Source organism: Histoplasma capsulatum (assembly GCF_000150115.1).
Source record: "Histoplasma capsulatum G186AR genomic scaffold supercont2.5, whole genome shotgun sequence".
NCBI classification, from domain to species: domain Eukaryota; kingdom Fungi; phylum Ascomycota; class Eurotiomycetes; order Onygenales; family Ajellomycetaceae; genus Histoplasma; species Histoplasma capsulatum.
In genome coordinates this window covers 893,372-906,326 of record NW_025544805.1, presented here as the reverse complement: position 1 = coordinate 906,326, position 12,955 = coordinate 893,372, and the positions used below count along the sequence as shown (strand labels likewise).

The following is a 12,955-nucleotide window of genomic DNA, read 5'->3' as shown; positions in this document are numbered from 1 at the left end:
TTCATATATTGGAGTTTGGTGGTTATATAGTTTGCAGACTTGAAGCTTCTAAAAAATATAGTCAATATTGGTAGCTATATGAATAGTAAAATGAGAAACTTGTAGTATCATGTATGGTGCGGGTTATGTCGCACGTACGGAGGAGATGACGATTCATATCAAAAACATGCGATTTAGATGTCAGCATATTTCTAAGCCTCATCTGCCCGCAAATTTTCCCGCAACGAATGTCTTTTCCGTCCACAACAAACTGCTGCACACGGCTCATGGGGTAATAGAAGTGCTAGTTACCCATAAAAAAAGAAGAGATAAAAAGAAAAATACGCAACTGGTTTTTGCGAGAGCTCTAATTTGACACCCCGGTTTCTCTAGACGTCCGTACAGAGCGTAGGTCAACTATGGAGAGAGGGTGAACTCACCTGGCAATTCCGAGTCTCGATCAGAATGATATGGCAACCCAAGATGCCCGCAGAGGCAATGGCGAAAGCCTTGATAGCCATGAGCCCTTACTCATAGCTCCTTCGTTTCTAGACTCGCGGCGGCAACTTTCACGATCGCCTCGCCCTTACTCTCGGCGCGGATCCAGCCTCATCACGCCGATGGACAATGTTGAATCTGGTAACTATACTACCTCACGGGGGAAATCGTCTATAACATCTAGCGAAAGCGGGACGGAGGCAGACGATGAGAGCACAGGCTTTCTGAAAGGCCTACCGGCGCCTCAAATACGACCAAGACAAACCCTGAGTCTAGGAAAGTGGAATGCCCAGGGGAAGCGTGAAGGGTTGACGGGAGAGAAGTTATGGTCCGCCTTCCGGAGGTCGAGGTTAGTGTCTTCGAGGAGAGATTCAAGCGAAGATGCGTGTAGAGATGAGATAGATGTCCGGGAAGAGGTGGCCAGGCGGAATCGGAGTGAAGTTCTACGGAGATTGTTTGAGACAGGGTTGGTACTTGTTGTAGGCGTGGTGGTATATTTTGGGAAGGATGTAAGATATTCTGCTAGAGCTTGGAATGGAGGTACGTATCAGTCCCTGATTTTGACAGGTGCCTAGGTGCTGATATTTTGTGTTTGTTACTCGTTTAGAGCTTTCTACATTTTCGATTACAATTCTTGTACTTTATTTGATATATCCCTTTCAAATCACCACGTATGGTTTCCGACGGCGCCGCTGGAAAGCTATTGTGGCCTTCCCATTCTCGACCAACCTCGATCCTGCTCCTCTAATATACCCTGTTCTCCTCCCTGTGCTGATTGCGTTATCCCTGATACACAACCACCAGGTGTCAATATTACCAAATATAATACTTGGCCTCTCCTCGATACCTTCTCCTGTTATACCTTTCTACACTATACGGCATGGCTTTGTTATAACACACTGGGCTATCACAATTCTGCCGGTTATCACCTCGAATATCCGTTCACGAAGCTCAGAACCCTTCCAGGGACTTAACCCGGAGCTCCTGCTCCTTATTTTCCCCTTACACCAAGCGCTTGTAACAACTTTGCATTTCTTTTCCACAACCAGCCTATTGCATACCGAATTGCAACTCCTTGCTACTGGGCTCCTTAACGTCCTGTTCTTCGCTAATTCATCCCAAGGGGAAATTCTGAAGGCGCTACTGTGGCTTGGCGGGATCTGTATGCTCTTTCTATGTCAACATGTCCTTCGTTGGGAGGTCATTTTGGCTAGAATACCGTCTTGGAAATTTCGTCGGTCACCTAGGAGGGATGACCGGCGGGGGGGTTATCTTAAGATGCTTGATCATAACATCTGCTACAGCCTTAGCCATGTTGGTCATGACGGTGAGGCGTTGTCTGATAGTGACGTCCCTGTCAGTGGGTTTGCAATGATCAGGGGCGGCAAGGACAACCAAGGCCACAACATCTTTATGAAACATAATGTCTCTAAGATATCCGATGATCGAGCCGCGACTCCTCGCGTTGACCCTGCTCTATTGGACAACATGCAATCAAATTATGAGATTCTACCGCAAGAATTCCCTGCGAATGCCCAATCGAAAAGTGCCCACAGCCACCGTCGTCAACCATCGGTTTTTGCCAATGGCGATGTAGATGGGAATGTTAAAACTACACCTGGTGGCCGACGTAGACGATTAATGACGCCGAACCTCCAATCATTCCTTTCTCTTACAGCTGCTCAGGCTCAAGTGCGGAAGTGGGCATATGCACTATATACCTATGCCGCGACATTATTTATTATCCTGGTGCCAGTGAGAAAATATGTTGGGCAGAATGCGCTGCATGGAAATGAGCCTTTCGGGTGGGCAATTGGATATCTGTTTGGCAATATCCCATCCGTCAGGTTTCAGATTGTGAAAAATAACCTGGAGAATTGGGTGCGAATACCTCCTTTACTCGATACAGAAATGGACAACAAATCATGCCATCTGGGATGGGTGGATCATCTCCGGCGAGATACTCTCGGAGAGGCTAATACCCGCCTCCTGATCGCCTGCTATTGTGCTCTCGTCATCATGGTGGGATTGGGGTTGGTGATTCGTCTCAGCGGTGCCGTTGAAGTAGACACTCGGCGCAAAGTTTTCCATGGAATGATGGTCCTGATGTTTCTGCCAACCACCTTCATTGACCCGACATTTACGGCACTCGCTCTGGCTCTCATTCTGGCCATTTTCCTCTTGTTAGATCTATTTCGAGCCTCGCAGCTACCACCCATCTCGAAGCCGCTCACATACTTCCTTGCTCCCTATGTTGATGGCCGCGACCATCGCGGCCCCATCATCGTTTCCCACATCTTCCTCCTCATTGGTTGTGCCATCCCACTCTGGCTTTCTCTTGCTGGGATCCCTCGCACTGGTAGCCCGCCCTGGAAGGGATGGGACGTGGAGACACGCGATCTCAGCATGGTCAGCGGAGTTATATGTGTTGGTATGGGTGATGCTGCAGCGTCTCTGGTGGGGCGACGGTATGGCCGACATAAGTGGTTTTGGGGTGGCGGAAAGAGTGTTGAAGGTAGTATGGCCTTTGCAGTCGTCGTTTTTGTGGGGATACTAACGGCACGCCTTTGGTTCATTGTTGGGGGGTGGGATCGTTCTGTTTCCGTTCCGATATCTCGGGCGATATCCCCATCCTGGCCAACGATGGCGACATCGAAGGGTTGGGCTGTCGTCGTCAGTAAATCTATTCTTGCAGCGCTAGTGTCCAGCTCCATGGAGGCAGTGTTATCGGGCGGGAATGATAATGTTGTGGTGCCGTTAGTTTTGTGGTTGCTTGTTCGAGGATTGGGTTTGTAGATCGCCGTTTCGCCGTTTCCCCCCTTCAAATCGCGTCTCCTTTCAAGGGAGGCAGCTATCATATTTTATCTCCATTCGGCCCGCCTCAGCGTATAGCTTCTAAAAGTCTATAATGCTATTTCAACTGCTTGTGCTGTACATACAACACATTGGCCTCAATGATGAGAGACGATTTTACTACTCTAACAAGAAAGAAGGGTGCGGGAATATTGTTCAAAACCATGAGGGAATAGCTCCAACGTTGACTGCCCCACCTGGCCAATCCACCCAATATGAACCCTTGGGATCTTGCCGAGGCAAGGGTTTCCGCTTCTGGTCGCCTAACGCGCCAAGCTCGCAGCTTTGAACATTTCCTTGCTAGCATAAAGTTCTTCCCACCATTAATCATACTACTATGAAAAGGGTGCTTCATGGGAGACTGACAAGAGCGCGTAGCTAATGGAATTTCAGTGGGAAGTGTGGTTATTACGCAGCTTCGAACTTGTTCGAATCAGGATTGCAAGGTGTGAGTGTATCTGCGCCCGACATACCCACGCTCCTGGGTAACCTGATATTGCGAATGAACTACCCCTGCGTATTCCGCATGCCTAGGCATGAAGGAGCTTTACCCGCATGGTTCGTGGAAGAACTGATCCAAATATAATCAATTGGATACAAGAGAACCACAGTAGCGCGGTCAATTTTGCTGGTTGTAGCTCCTCTGACTGGCCATCGTTCTCTGGTTTAGCCGGTTTGTTGAGCGCTCCATCAAGTCAAACGACGCCGGTTGATCCGACGACAAGCACAATATACACTATATCCCTCAGTGGAATTATATTTTCCATATTTCAACTAATCCGTTCCTAAGCACCACGGGAATCTGTACAGATTAACCAGCTGGATTATCAGATTCTTCGCATGAGGCCTCCTAGTTCCCTAAAACAGGAACATTCTACGAAACCATCATCGACGAATGCTCGCGGTGTCCGAAATCTCATACCAACTACTTTATTTGGAATGGAGCCCGCTACCCATCTTTCATATCTAGAGAAAATTGCGGAAAGCAGTTTCATCCAATCTCCATGCCTTTTGTTTAGGATGGAGCCAAGAGAACCTGGAAATAGGACGGCGATTGACTGCTGCATGCGACTAGAAATGAAGCGGGTGGACGGAAAAGCTTTAAACGAGAACCAACTTGGAGCTGTTTGGGTGTTTAAATATCCCCTTGACATCGCATCGCATAGCATCGCGTCCATGATTGGACAACTCCTTCCCGTCCAATTTGGGGGAGCCAAGTCATTTACGAAACGAGGACCGGCTGTGTTCAACCCAAAGGAAGGGTGAATACTGACACAAGACCCGACACTGTAGATGGATAGTTTCTCTACAAATGAAATTTTTTGGGAAACACCCCCGTCTACGTGACGCGGGTATTTGAATTTAGCACGATAGGCGCAGAGAGAGAAAATCAGACAGTTGAACTTGGAAGTTCAACCACAATCGACAGGGTCAATAAGGACAGTGCCCCAAGTACGCATATATCTAGAATATCCGGAACAAACAAACTCACATGCCACTATGGATTGCCGGGTGTTCAGACGTTAAGGTTATTTTTGAGGGTTGAGGAGCTGTTTTTGATACAGTGAAGTTTCGGGTGGAGGAGGAGGAATAAGGGAATGTTTGGGGTTGGGAAGGGTGTGATCTAGCAGATGCTCCTGATATGACATTGAACTTGATGTGTGATTTATATTGCAATGGTTATGATAGCTAGCTTCTCCTCCGCTATGAGAAAGATCATAAGGAGGATCTGTCTGGGTTCTTGCACCGGAGTCGTAAAGACATGAGGTCTTGTGGAGCGAGGGCAGAGATCGTATCACTGCTGAGGAGGCCTCCCCCTCCTCTCCTCCCCTCCTTCTTCTCCCTTGTTTCCTTATTCTAACTGTTTTCCGTCGTAAAAAATGCTGAGAGGTGTATTGGCGCAATTTCCAGGAGAGAGGCTACAGATGGAAGAAGTCCTCTCATTATCAAATGTGTATACGGGGGCAGCTATGAGATTCCTCAGGGAGATAGGCCTGGTTCTAACTTTATCACGGACTTGATACTTATGATAAACCATCAATCTCCATTTCATAATTAAGAAAGAGAAAAGAAAGAACACATGCTGGAATAATTTATATCTGCGCAATAAATATCTCCTTCAACCAACAGTTGGCATACACAATCACAATCTCGTAACTACGTGGTTGATTTCCAGGAAAAAAAAAACATGCGTTTTCGGCTTCCCAGGCTTCCAATCCTCTTCTTGGTAAGTTCCATTGCTATTCTTGATTCTATTGTCTGAGCCTATGTACTGCACATGTACCAGGAATGACGTTATATATGGGTTTCATTCCTTTTCCCTTAGCGTGAGGAACTTGCAGGTTGGTGCGGAGCCCACATTTTTCCTGGAGTAAAATTGGTAGCCCGCCACAAGTCTAAATACTTCGGATATCAGGCGCAAGGACACCGGTCCCCTGATCCTGGTAGGAGAGCCAGTTGAAACATCGCCAAGCACGTATGACTGAAAGGCAACACAGGTGTATCATCATCAATCGCTACCCAAGGTAGCGACGCTACTAGTAGCGAACTAGAAAGATAACCAAATTGACACCAAGGACACACAGTAACTCACAGGCAGGCAGCCATGCGTCAGTTTTAGTTGAAACGGCTGAAGTAACATGACATGGCGCCTGACGAGAGGTCGAGGTTCACTGGGGACACTCGCCTGTCCTCATCGGGCAACGTGAGAACGAACAGGTGGGATAACTATTTTGCTGGAGTCGGAGCTTGTGGCGGGACTATGTGGCAAATGTTTGTATCAACTATTTCTAATTGTTGCGTGCTTGTAGCTGATCTCCAGCCCAAACGAGGAAATTCTCTGGACATACCACCCAGTTACCGGCGTCGAATGTCAAGAGGACAAGCTAAACAAGTGCCAAGCGCGGGAGTGGGCGCTTTTGTCTTCCTGATCGTCTCTGGCGTCATCCCCATCTGGCTGATATGAGCGATAAGTCCCCTCTACCTTGGCAACACAGCTGTTTTGGGGCGTGATCCAGGTATCTGGTACGCCGACGAAACTTTCCTGCGAGCCACAGTGTTCCGGGGCTTCCCCAAGATTTCAAGGTATCGGTGACCCGGGATTCGCAGGTTGCCCAGGCGGCTCAGAGGTACCTTTACCTGGAACCACCGCCCGTGGCTGACTCCGCCTAGGCATGGACTGCCCCAACCCGGCCAGCTCAACACCTGCCCGAATCACGGATTCAGGACGTGTTGGTACTGTACAGTACATAGGTATCCTACCTACCTAGGCATCTGTCTGTCTGCAGGCTTCTTCTCTCTCACGGCCCGACTCTTCTTTCTTCTCCTTCATATATCTGACTTGTATCCTCTCTCGCCGTCGTGGTGTTGTCGCCCATTGATACATACGAGTGCTACCTCCTCTGGTTATAACCCATAGAACTACGGTAACGTACCCCCTTGCTAGTTGCTCTTATCAGCAATCGTTTTTCGATGTCTTATCGCCGCCTCCCAAGCCCATTAATTAAACCCGTGAGCTCCACGACCCAAAGGAGAATTGAACGAGGAAAATAAAATCAGGGAAAAAAATATTAAAAATTGAAAATTGAATACAAAAATTATAAATAAAAAAAGACAAATCACAAACCATCCTGGGCGATTCCGTCTCCTCTGTTGCTGGCTGCTCGCCTTGTTTTGTATCCGCCAATCACCGCCCGCTAACCCTGGCCCATACAACTTTACTAGCTTTCGTCCATCCTCTGACACAAAAAAAGAAGCTCACCAGACTGTCACAGACATCTCCAGGTACCCGGCGAATCTTTCCTCGTCCTCTTCCATCCTCCCTCAGACATCCCCCTGGTCCCTTGCTGCCGCCATTTCCTCTGCGTCTTCTCCTCGCTCTTCCTCTTCTTCTTGGACCTTTTTACCTGGAACTGGCCATCGATCGTCACCACTCCGCTCCGCTTTAGCTCACTTAAGCTACCTGCAGTGATTTGCCTACTACGCTTCTCTATATACTTACTGCCTAGGATCCTGTGACCTCACCTTGATTCTATTCCTGAGTCCAGTCTATCAGTCCCGATTATCAACGACCATCCCTGGTCTATTCTCTCCTCGTCCCTTTATCCAGTGCTCAGTGCTGCGCTTCCGCCTTGTTCAACAGAGTTGACCGTTGGTCGGCCTCGAATTAGTTTGCCATCAACGATCTCGACTCTAACTTAGACATAGACCGCTGATCCCGTCTCGCATTCGCCCGTTGAATACCTCCTCCTCCCCTTCACTTCCCACCACCCCCTCTTCTCCGATTATCTGACTTTTTGAGCCGCTCCTGATGGGACCTCGGTCTAAGCAAACGATTTTTATACCGCTGTCGAGGGCGTGATCGATTCAGGGGATTCATGATCCTTGTTTGTTTGCGTACGTGCGTGCGTGCCCGTGTGCCCGTGTGCCTGTGTATTTGCGCTGTCCGCCCATCATGAATTCTCCCAAGGATGCCACTCCGCCAACTAGGCCGCCACACTCCAGACGACGCAAAGAAATGGATATAGTCCCTATACAGGTCGGGAGCTATACCCGTCTAGAGGAGATTGGCCGTGGCAGCTTCGCCACGGTTTATCAGGGTGTTCATAATGTTGGTGTTTCCCCTTGCCGTTTACGTACCCCGGAGCCTCATATATATTTATCTATCATCGTATATATTTTATTTTTCGTCTGATGTTTATATGCTGATATATGATACACAGCGGAACCAAACCCTCGTTGCGATAAAGTCTGTGAACATGGCAAGGTTAAACAAGAAGCTGAAGGATAATTTGAAATTAGAGATCAACATCCTCAAGGCTGTCCATCACCCTCATATCGTGATGCTTCTAGATTGCCAAGAGACCGCCAACGAGATCCATCTTGTCATGGAATATTGTGTCCTTGGTGACCTCTCGATCTTCATCAAGAAGCGCGATTCCTTAGTAAGGCACCAGTTGACTCGTGATCTGATATTAAGATATCCAAACCCTCAAAGTGGCGGTCTAAATGAAGTTATTGTGCGCCATTTCCTGAAACAGCTTGCGAGTGCCCTCCATTTCCTCAGGTCTAGAGATTTGGTCCATCGCGACGTTAAACCTCAAAATCTTTTGCTTAATCCCTCTCCCCGGTCTATCGCCAGGGGAGACTACCGGATTCCTCCTTACAAGGGAAATGAAGATCTATTCACACCACTTGCAGGCCTGGATTCCATGCCCTTGCTCAAACTGGCGGATTTCGGATTTGCTCGCTCACTCCCTTCAACTTCTCTTGCCGATACTCTCTGCGGTTCACCTCTCTATATGGCTCCTGAAATCCTACGGTATGAGAAATACGATGCTAAAGCCGACTTATGGTCTGTGGGCACTGTTTTGTATGAAATGGTGGTTGGGAAGCCGTATTTCAGAGCCACAAACCACGTGGAATTGCTTCAAAAGATCGAGAAAACCAATGATCGAATCAAATTTCCAGAACAATGCGAGGCGTCAGAAGCTATGAAGAAGACGATACGACACTTGCTCAAACGAAACCCGGTGGAAAGGATGGGCTTTAATGATTTTTTTGAGTCGCAAGTCATTAAAGGTGATATCCCAGGCTTGGTGATTGAGGACCGTTATGCTGCCGCTAGGGAAAAGTCTGTTGCCGATGATATTCAAAAGGTCAGCTCGACTCGACCGGATCAAGATGTAAACGTTGCTCAGGAAACGGGGTACTCGTCCTCCCCGTCAGGACGACGTTTTTCAGGCCAAACAGCAGAAAGTCCACACCCCGCCACCCCTCGCCCAGTATCAGGGAGTTCTCCACGTCCAACCAGCGCTGTACGCCGTATAGGAAGCCGCGATAAGCCTGATTTACAGCGGGCAGCCGTGACAGGACGTCAACAAAGCCTAAATTCTCAGCCCTCCTCCCCTGGACGTCCTGAGTCTGGTGATCAAATTGTTGCTGCACATGCCATGGAACGGCAACAAAGTCGGAATACATCGTCCCCCGGATCATCGTTATTTAAGGAAAACGTCGCGGAACGTGGAACCCTTCCACAACCAGCAACTGACGACAGGGATGTCGAACGGGAACGGGAACGTGCTGCTCAGGAAGTGGCTTTCGAACGCGACTATATAATCGTAGAAAAGAGGGCCGTGGAAGTGAATGCGTTTGCTGATGAGCTGGCCGCAAGTCCACGTATACGGCAACAGGGCCAAGGGTTGGCGCGTCCGGCCACGGGAGTCATGCCGCGGCGTGCTACCACCGCTGCTCACTCACCGAATCCCTCGCAAAATGCCTCTTCCCGCGCCTTGCAATTGGTTACTGGGAGGCCGCGAGCAGACTCCAATCACAATCGTCAGAGTTCGTACGAACGGAGATATGGCCCAAGTCCTAATTCCGCAACCTCCGCAATCTCCAAAGCATTGAATATGGCCAGCGGGCGGTTATTTGGTGTTGGATTTTCTCCCCCGTTGACCGTAACGAAAGGCGGAAGATCCCCACCACTAGCATACAACCCTTTCCCCGTGTATCCACTTAGCCCCCAAGGTAACCTAGTCGTTGTCGGAGACGGAGCCAAGACACAAGTCGCTCTCGACGAGGATACGAAAACTGTCCAGATTATCGAAGAATGTGCGACACGGAGCGACGTTGTTTATGGATTTGCGGAAGTCAAATACAAACAGTTGATACCCCTGGCTCCGTCCATGCAGCCTGAAACAGCTATTCACCCCGGTACCGTTTCTCCAGATATGGAAGTTGATCCTTCCCAGTCAACCGACGGTGGACTCACTACCGACGCCATTGTGACCCTTTCCGAGGAGGCCCTGGTTCTTTACGTGAAAGCCCTCTCCCTGCTTGCAAAATCGATGGATATTGCCGGTGCATGGTGGGCGCGAAAGAACACGGGGGAAGTTGTTGGCATTAGCGGTGGTTCATCTTCGAGTTCGGGGAACAACAATAACGGCAGTGGTAATACAAACCCCACCGTTGGTGCCAGGGTGAATAACGTCGTGCAGTGGGTCCGAAACCGCTTCAATGAGGTTCTGGAGAAGGCAGAGTTTGTGAGGCTAAAGCTTTTGGAGGCCCAGAAGCGGCTTCCTACCGATCATCCCTCGCATCCAAGTAACAACGGTAACCATTCGTATGGATCCGATGCGGGGCTGGGACTGGGGACATCTGTTGATCAGATCGTCGTGAGCTCCGGGATTACTGCGGAGAAGCTTATGTATGACCGCGCGCTCGAGATGAGTCGAACTGCTGCCATTAATGAGCTGACGGGGGAGGATTTGCCTGGGTGTGAAATTGCGTATGTCACTGCTATCAGGATGCTGGAGGCTGTTTTGGAAAATGATGAGGAAGTGCTGTCGAAGGGACCTGGTCAGGGTGAGAAAGCCGGTATGGCAAGCGGGGGCATTGATAATGACGTTATCAATGGGGTGCAATTGGAAGATCGGCAGATTGTGGCTAAACGTGAGCTTTCTTCTTTCTCTCTCTCTTCTTTCTTTCTTGTTTTCTTTCTGCTCTCTTGGTGTTTTCGATTCAGGTTCCCCGCTTTTGTCATTCTTTCAATGGGATACCCGTTTCCCAACTAACTTCCCAATTACAGTCGTCGCCAGCATCCGCACTCGTCTCACAGACTTACGAAAGAAAATGGCCCTGATGACCAAAAGATCCTCCGCCCCGCCAGTTGTTCAAAGCAAAGTCACCGGCATATCGTCGCATCTTCGCAGACCTACTTCGCCCGTTGTCACCGCCTCCGCTTCACCACGGTGAGACGCGATCACAAGCCATCTCGGCTGGCTTCTCCTCTTTGCTTATTCATTATTTGCCCGTGTCCTGTGAGCTAGGCATGAAAGCAATGTAGCAGCACCTCAAGTACCGCGTACTTGTGTATGTATGTGTACTGGCTTTTGATCGCAGAGACGATACCATTAGATACCATTGATCGTGGTTTATCGCCCCAAGTGAGCGTTTTGGTTGGAAAATAAAGCCTTCCTCTCTCTCCATGAGAGCCATCTTACTATTGGCTAGCCTCTCGCAGCCAAAATTTTGAGCCGCGATTCCAATGCCAGTCACATTCATCCTCGTTTTTATTTCTATGGGATGAACACGAATAAACTAAGAATCTTGCGCCGCTGTCTCCTAGCCGCAAAGGGATTCCTTGCCCGCCCGTCAACTGTCCCGTCCCGTAGAATTTTAAAATTTTTTTTTATTTTATCTTTCTTTTCACATTTTTTTTTTCTTTGTACTTGGCTTTATTCATCCTTCTCCTCTACCTACTATTTTTTGTCCATTGTTCTGACTTTCCTCATATTTTCATGGCTATTCTATACCCCTCAGGTGTGCATGTTCCTAATCTTCTCTACCTCTCTCTTTTTTTTTTCTTCTTCTTCTTTTTCTTTTTCATCGCCTTCTTCTCTCTCAAGTGTGTTCTGGCGCTTTAACATTAATTTCATTTAACACCTGGGAAACCAGCATCAAATCATGGCTCATCCGTTGACTAATCTTTGGTGAATTGGGAAACAATGCTTGTAACGGGTCTGCGAAGGGCTTGAGGGGATTTCCTTTTTGCTCCTCTCCATCTTTTTTTTTTTTTTTTTTTTTTTTTTATTTTCCTGGGTATATATGGTTTGGTTTGCTGGCTTTGGTTTGTTTTGACTGCTTTACTATTGTGACATTTCAACACACTCGAAAGTCAATTTATACCCTCCTTTTCTCTTTCTCTCCAATTTTTCCTTATCCCTTCCCCAAACCTCCCCTTCCTTCTCCTTCTTTTATTGTGAATTTTTTTTTTTTTTATAAAAAAAATCATCATCCCCGACGTACCCTCTTTACAGATTGGAATGCGTAGGCGAATTGGCCACAGGTAGAAGGACTTGGAGGGTTTGGCTGGTAGTTTCTGGGTGGCTGAGATTTCCTCAGGCTGGAGAATTATGGAGTTTCTTCATTTCCCTTTCCATCTTTTTTTTTTTTTTTTTTTTTTTTTTTTTTTTTTTGGGTTTATATGGCTAACTGGGCTTAGACGCGCCAGTTGTGGGAGGTTTACTTTTATTTACTTATTTATTTAATTTTACAAATACATATATTAACCCTTTTTTTAAAAAATAAATAAATAAATAAATAAATAAAAAATAAGAAAATATTTGGTTGTGGATTTGCACAAGTTCCTCTATGGATTGGATATGTTCATTTTGTTGTATCCCCCTACTACTGGCGCTCACTCAATCGCCGCTTTCACAGACTCTGATATCTGTAGACTTTTAGAAAAAGGAAAGTTAAGAGGGATGCGTTAATCTTCACCCACAGTTGAAGAAACATCCCCAACGGAAGGCCTTCTTGCACACACTACTAAGTCATTTTATCTTTTACTGACATTCTATTCAGCTGATTGATTGATTTATGCTGCAGCTTCTTCTTGCATGTCTGCCCTTCAAACCAGCAATAATCCACTGCCACGCACGCAGCAATTCCATTACAGATGGGCCGAAGGACAAACGCAATGGAAATGAATTAAATAAAATAAAAAAGTAAAATAGTTCGCTAATTTAAAAACAAAAAAGAAGTGATCTGAGGACCATATCAGTGAACACTTGTCTGGCTCACTAATGCTAGGGGGTATTAGTACTGAATGGCCCTTTTTCCC

At 47.6% G+C, this 12,955-nt stretch overlaps 3 protein-coding genes across 3 annotated transcripts; all 3 read left to right on the top strand.

Moving 5' to 3' along the window:
- Window positions 1-449: 449 nt before the first annotated feature.
- On the top strand, window positions 450-4,898 carry HCBG_04256 (membrane protein SEC59; the record flags this gene model as incomplete). Its single annotated transcript, XM_045431305.1, has 5 exons — window positions 450-1,017; window positions 1,085-3,265; window positions 3,724-3,776; window positions 4,141-4,592; window positions 4,697-4,898. The coding sequence occupies 5 exons, from the start codon at window positions 450-452 to the stop codon at window positions 4,896-4,898; spliced, it is 3,456 nt and encodes a 1,151-aa protein (XP_045287858.1).
- A 1,076-nt stretch (window positions 4,899-5,974) lies between these two features.
- HCBG_04255 (uncharacterized protein) lies at window positions 5,975-6,491 on the top strand (the record flags this gene model as incomplete). Its single annotated transcript, XM_045431304.1, has 2 exons — window positions 5,975-6,238; window positions 6,327-6,491. 2 exons carry the CDS (start codon window positions 5,975-5,977, stop codon window positions 6,489-6,491), a joined length of 429 nt encoding a protein of 142 aa, XP_045287857.1.
- A 1,292-nt stretch (window positions 6,492-7,783) lies between these two features.
- HCBG_04254 (serine/threonine protein kinase ATG1) lies at window positions 7,784-11,085 on the top strand (the record flags this gene model as incomplete). Its single annotated transcript, XM_045431303.1, has 3 exons — window positions 7,784-7,939; window positions 8,052-10,782; window positions 10,919-11,085. 3 exons carry the CDS (start codon window positions 7,784-7,786, stop codon window positions 11,083-11,085), a joined length of 3,054 nt encoding a protein of 1,017 aa, XP_045287856.1.
- Between the last annotated feature and the right edge of the window lie 1,870 nt (window positions 11,086-12,955).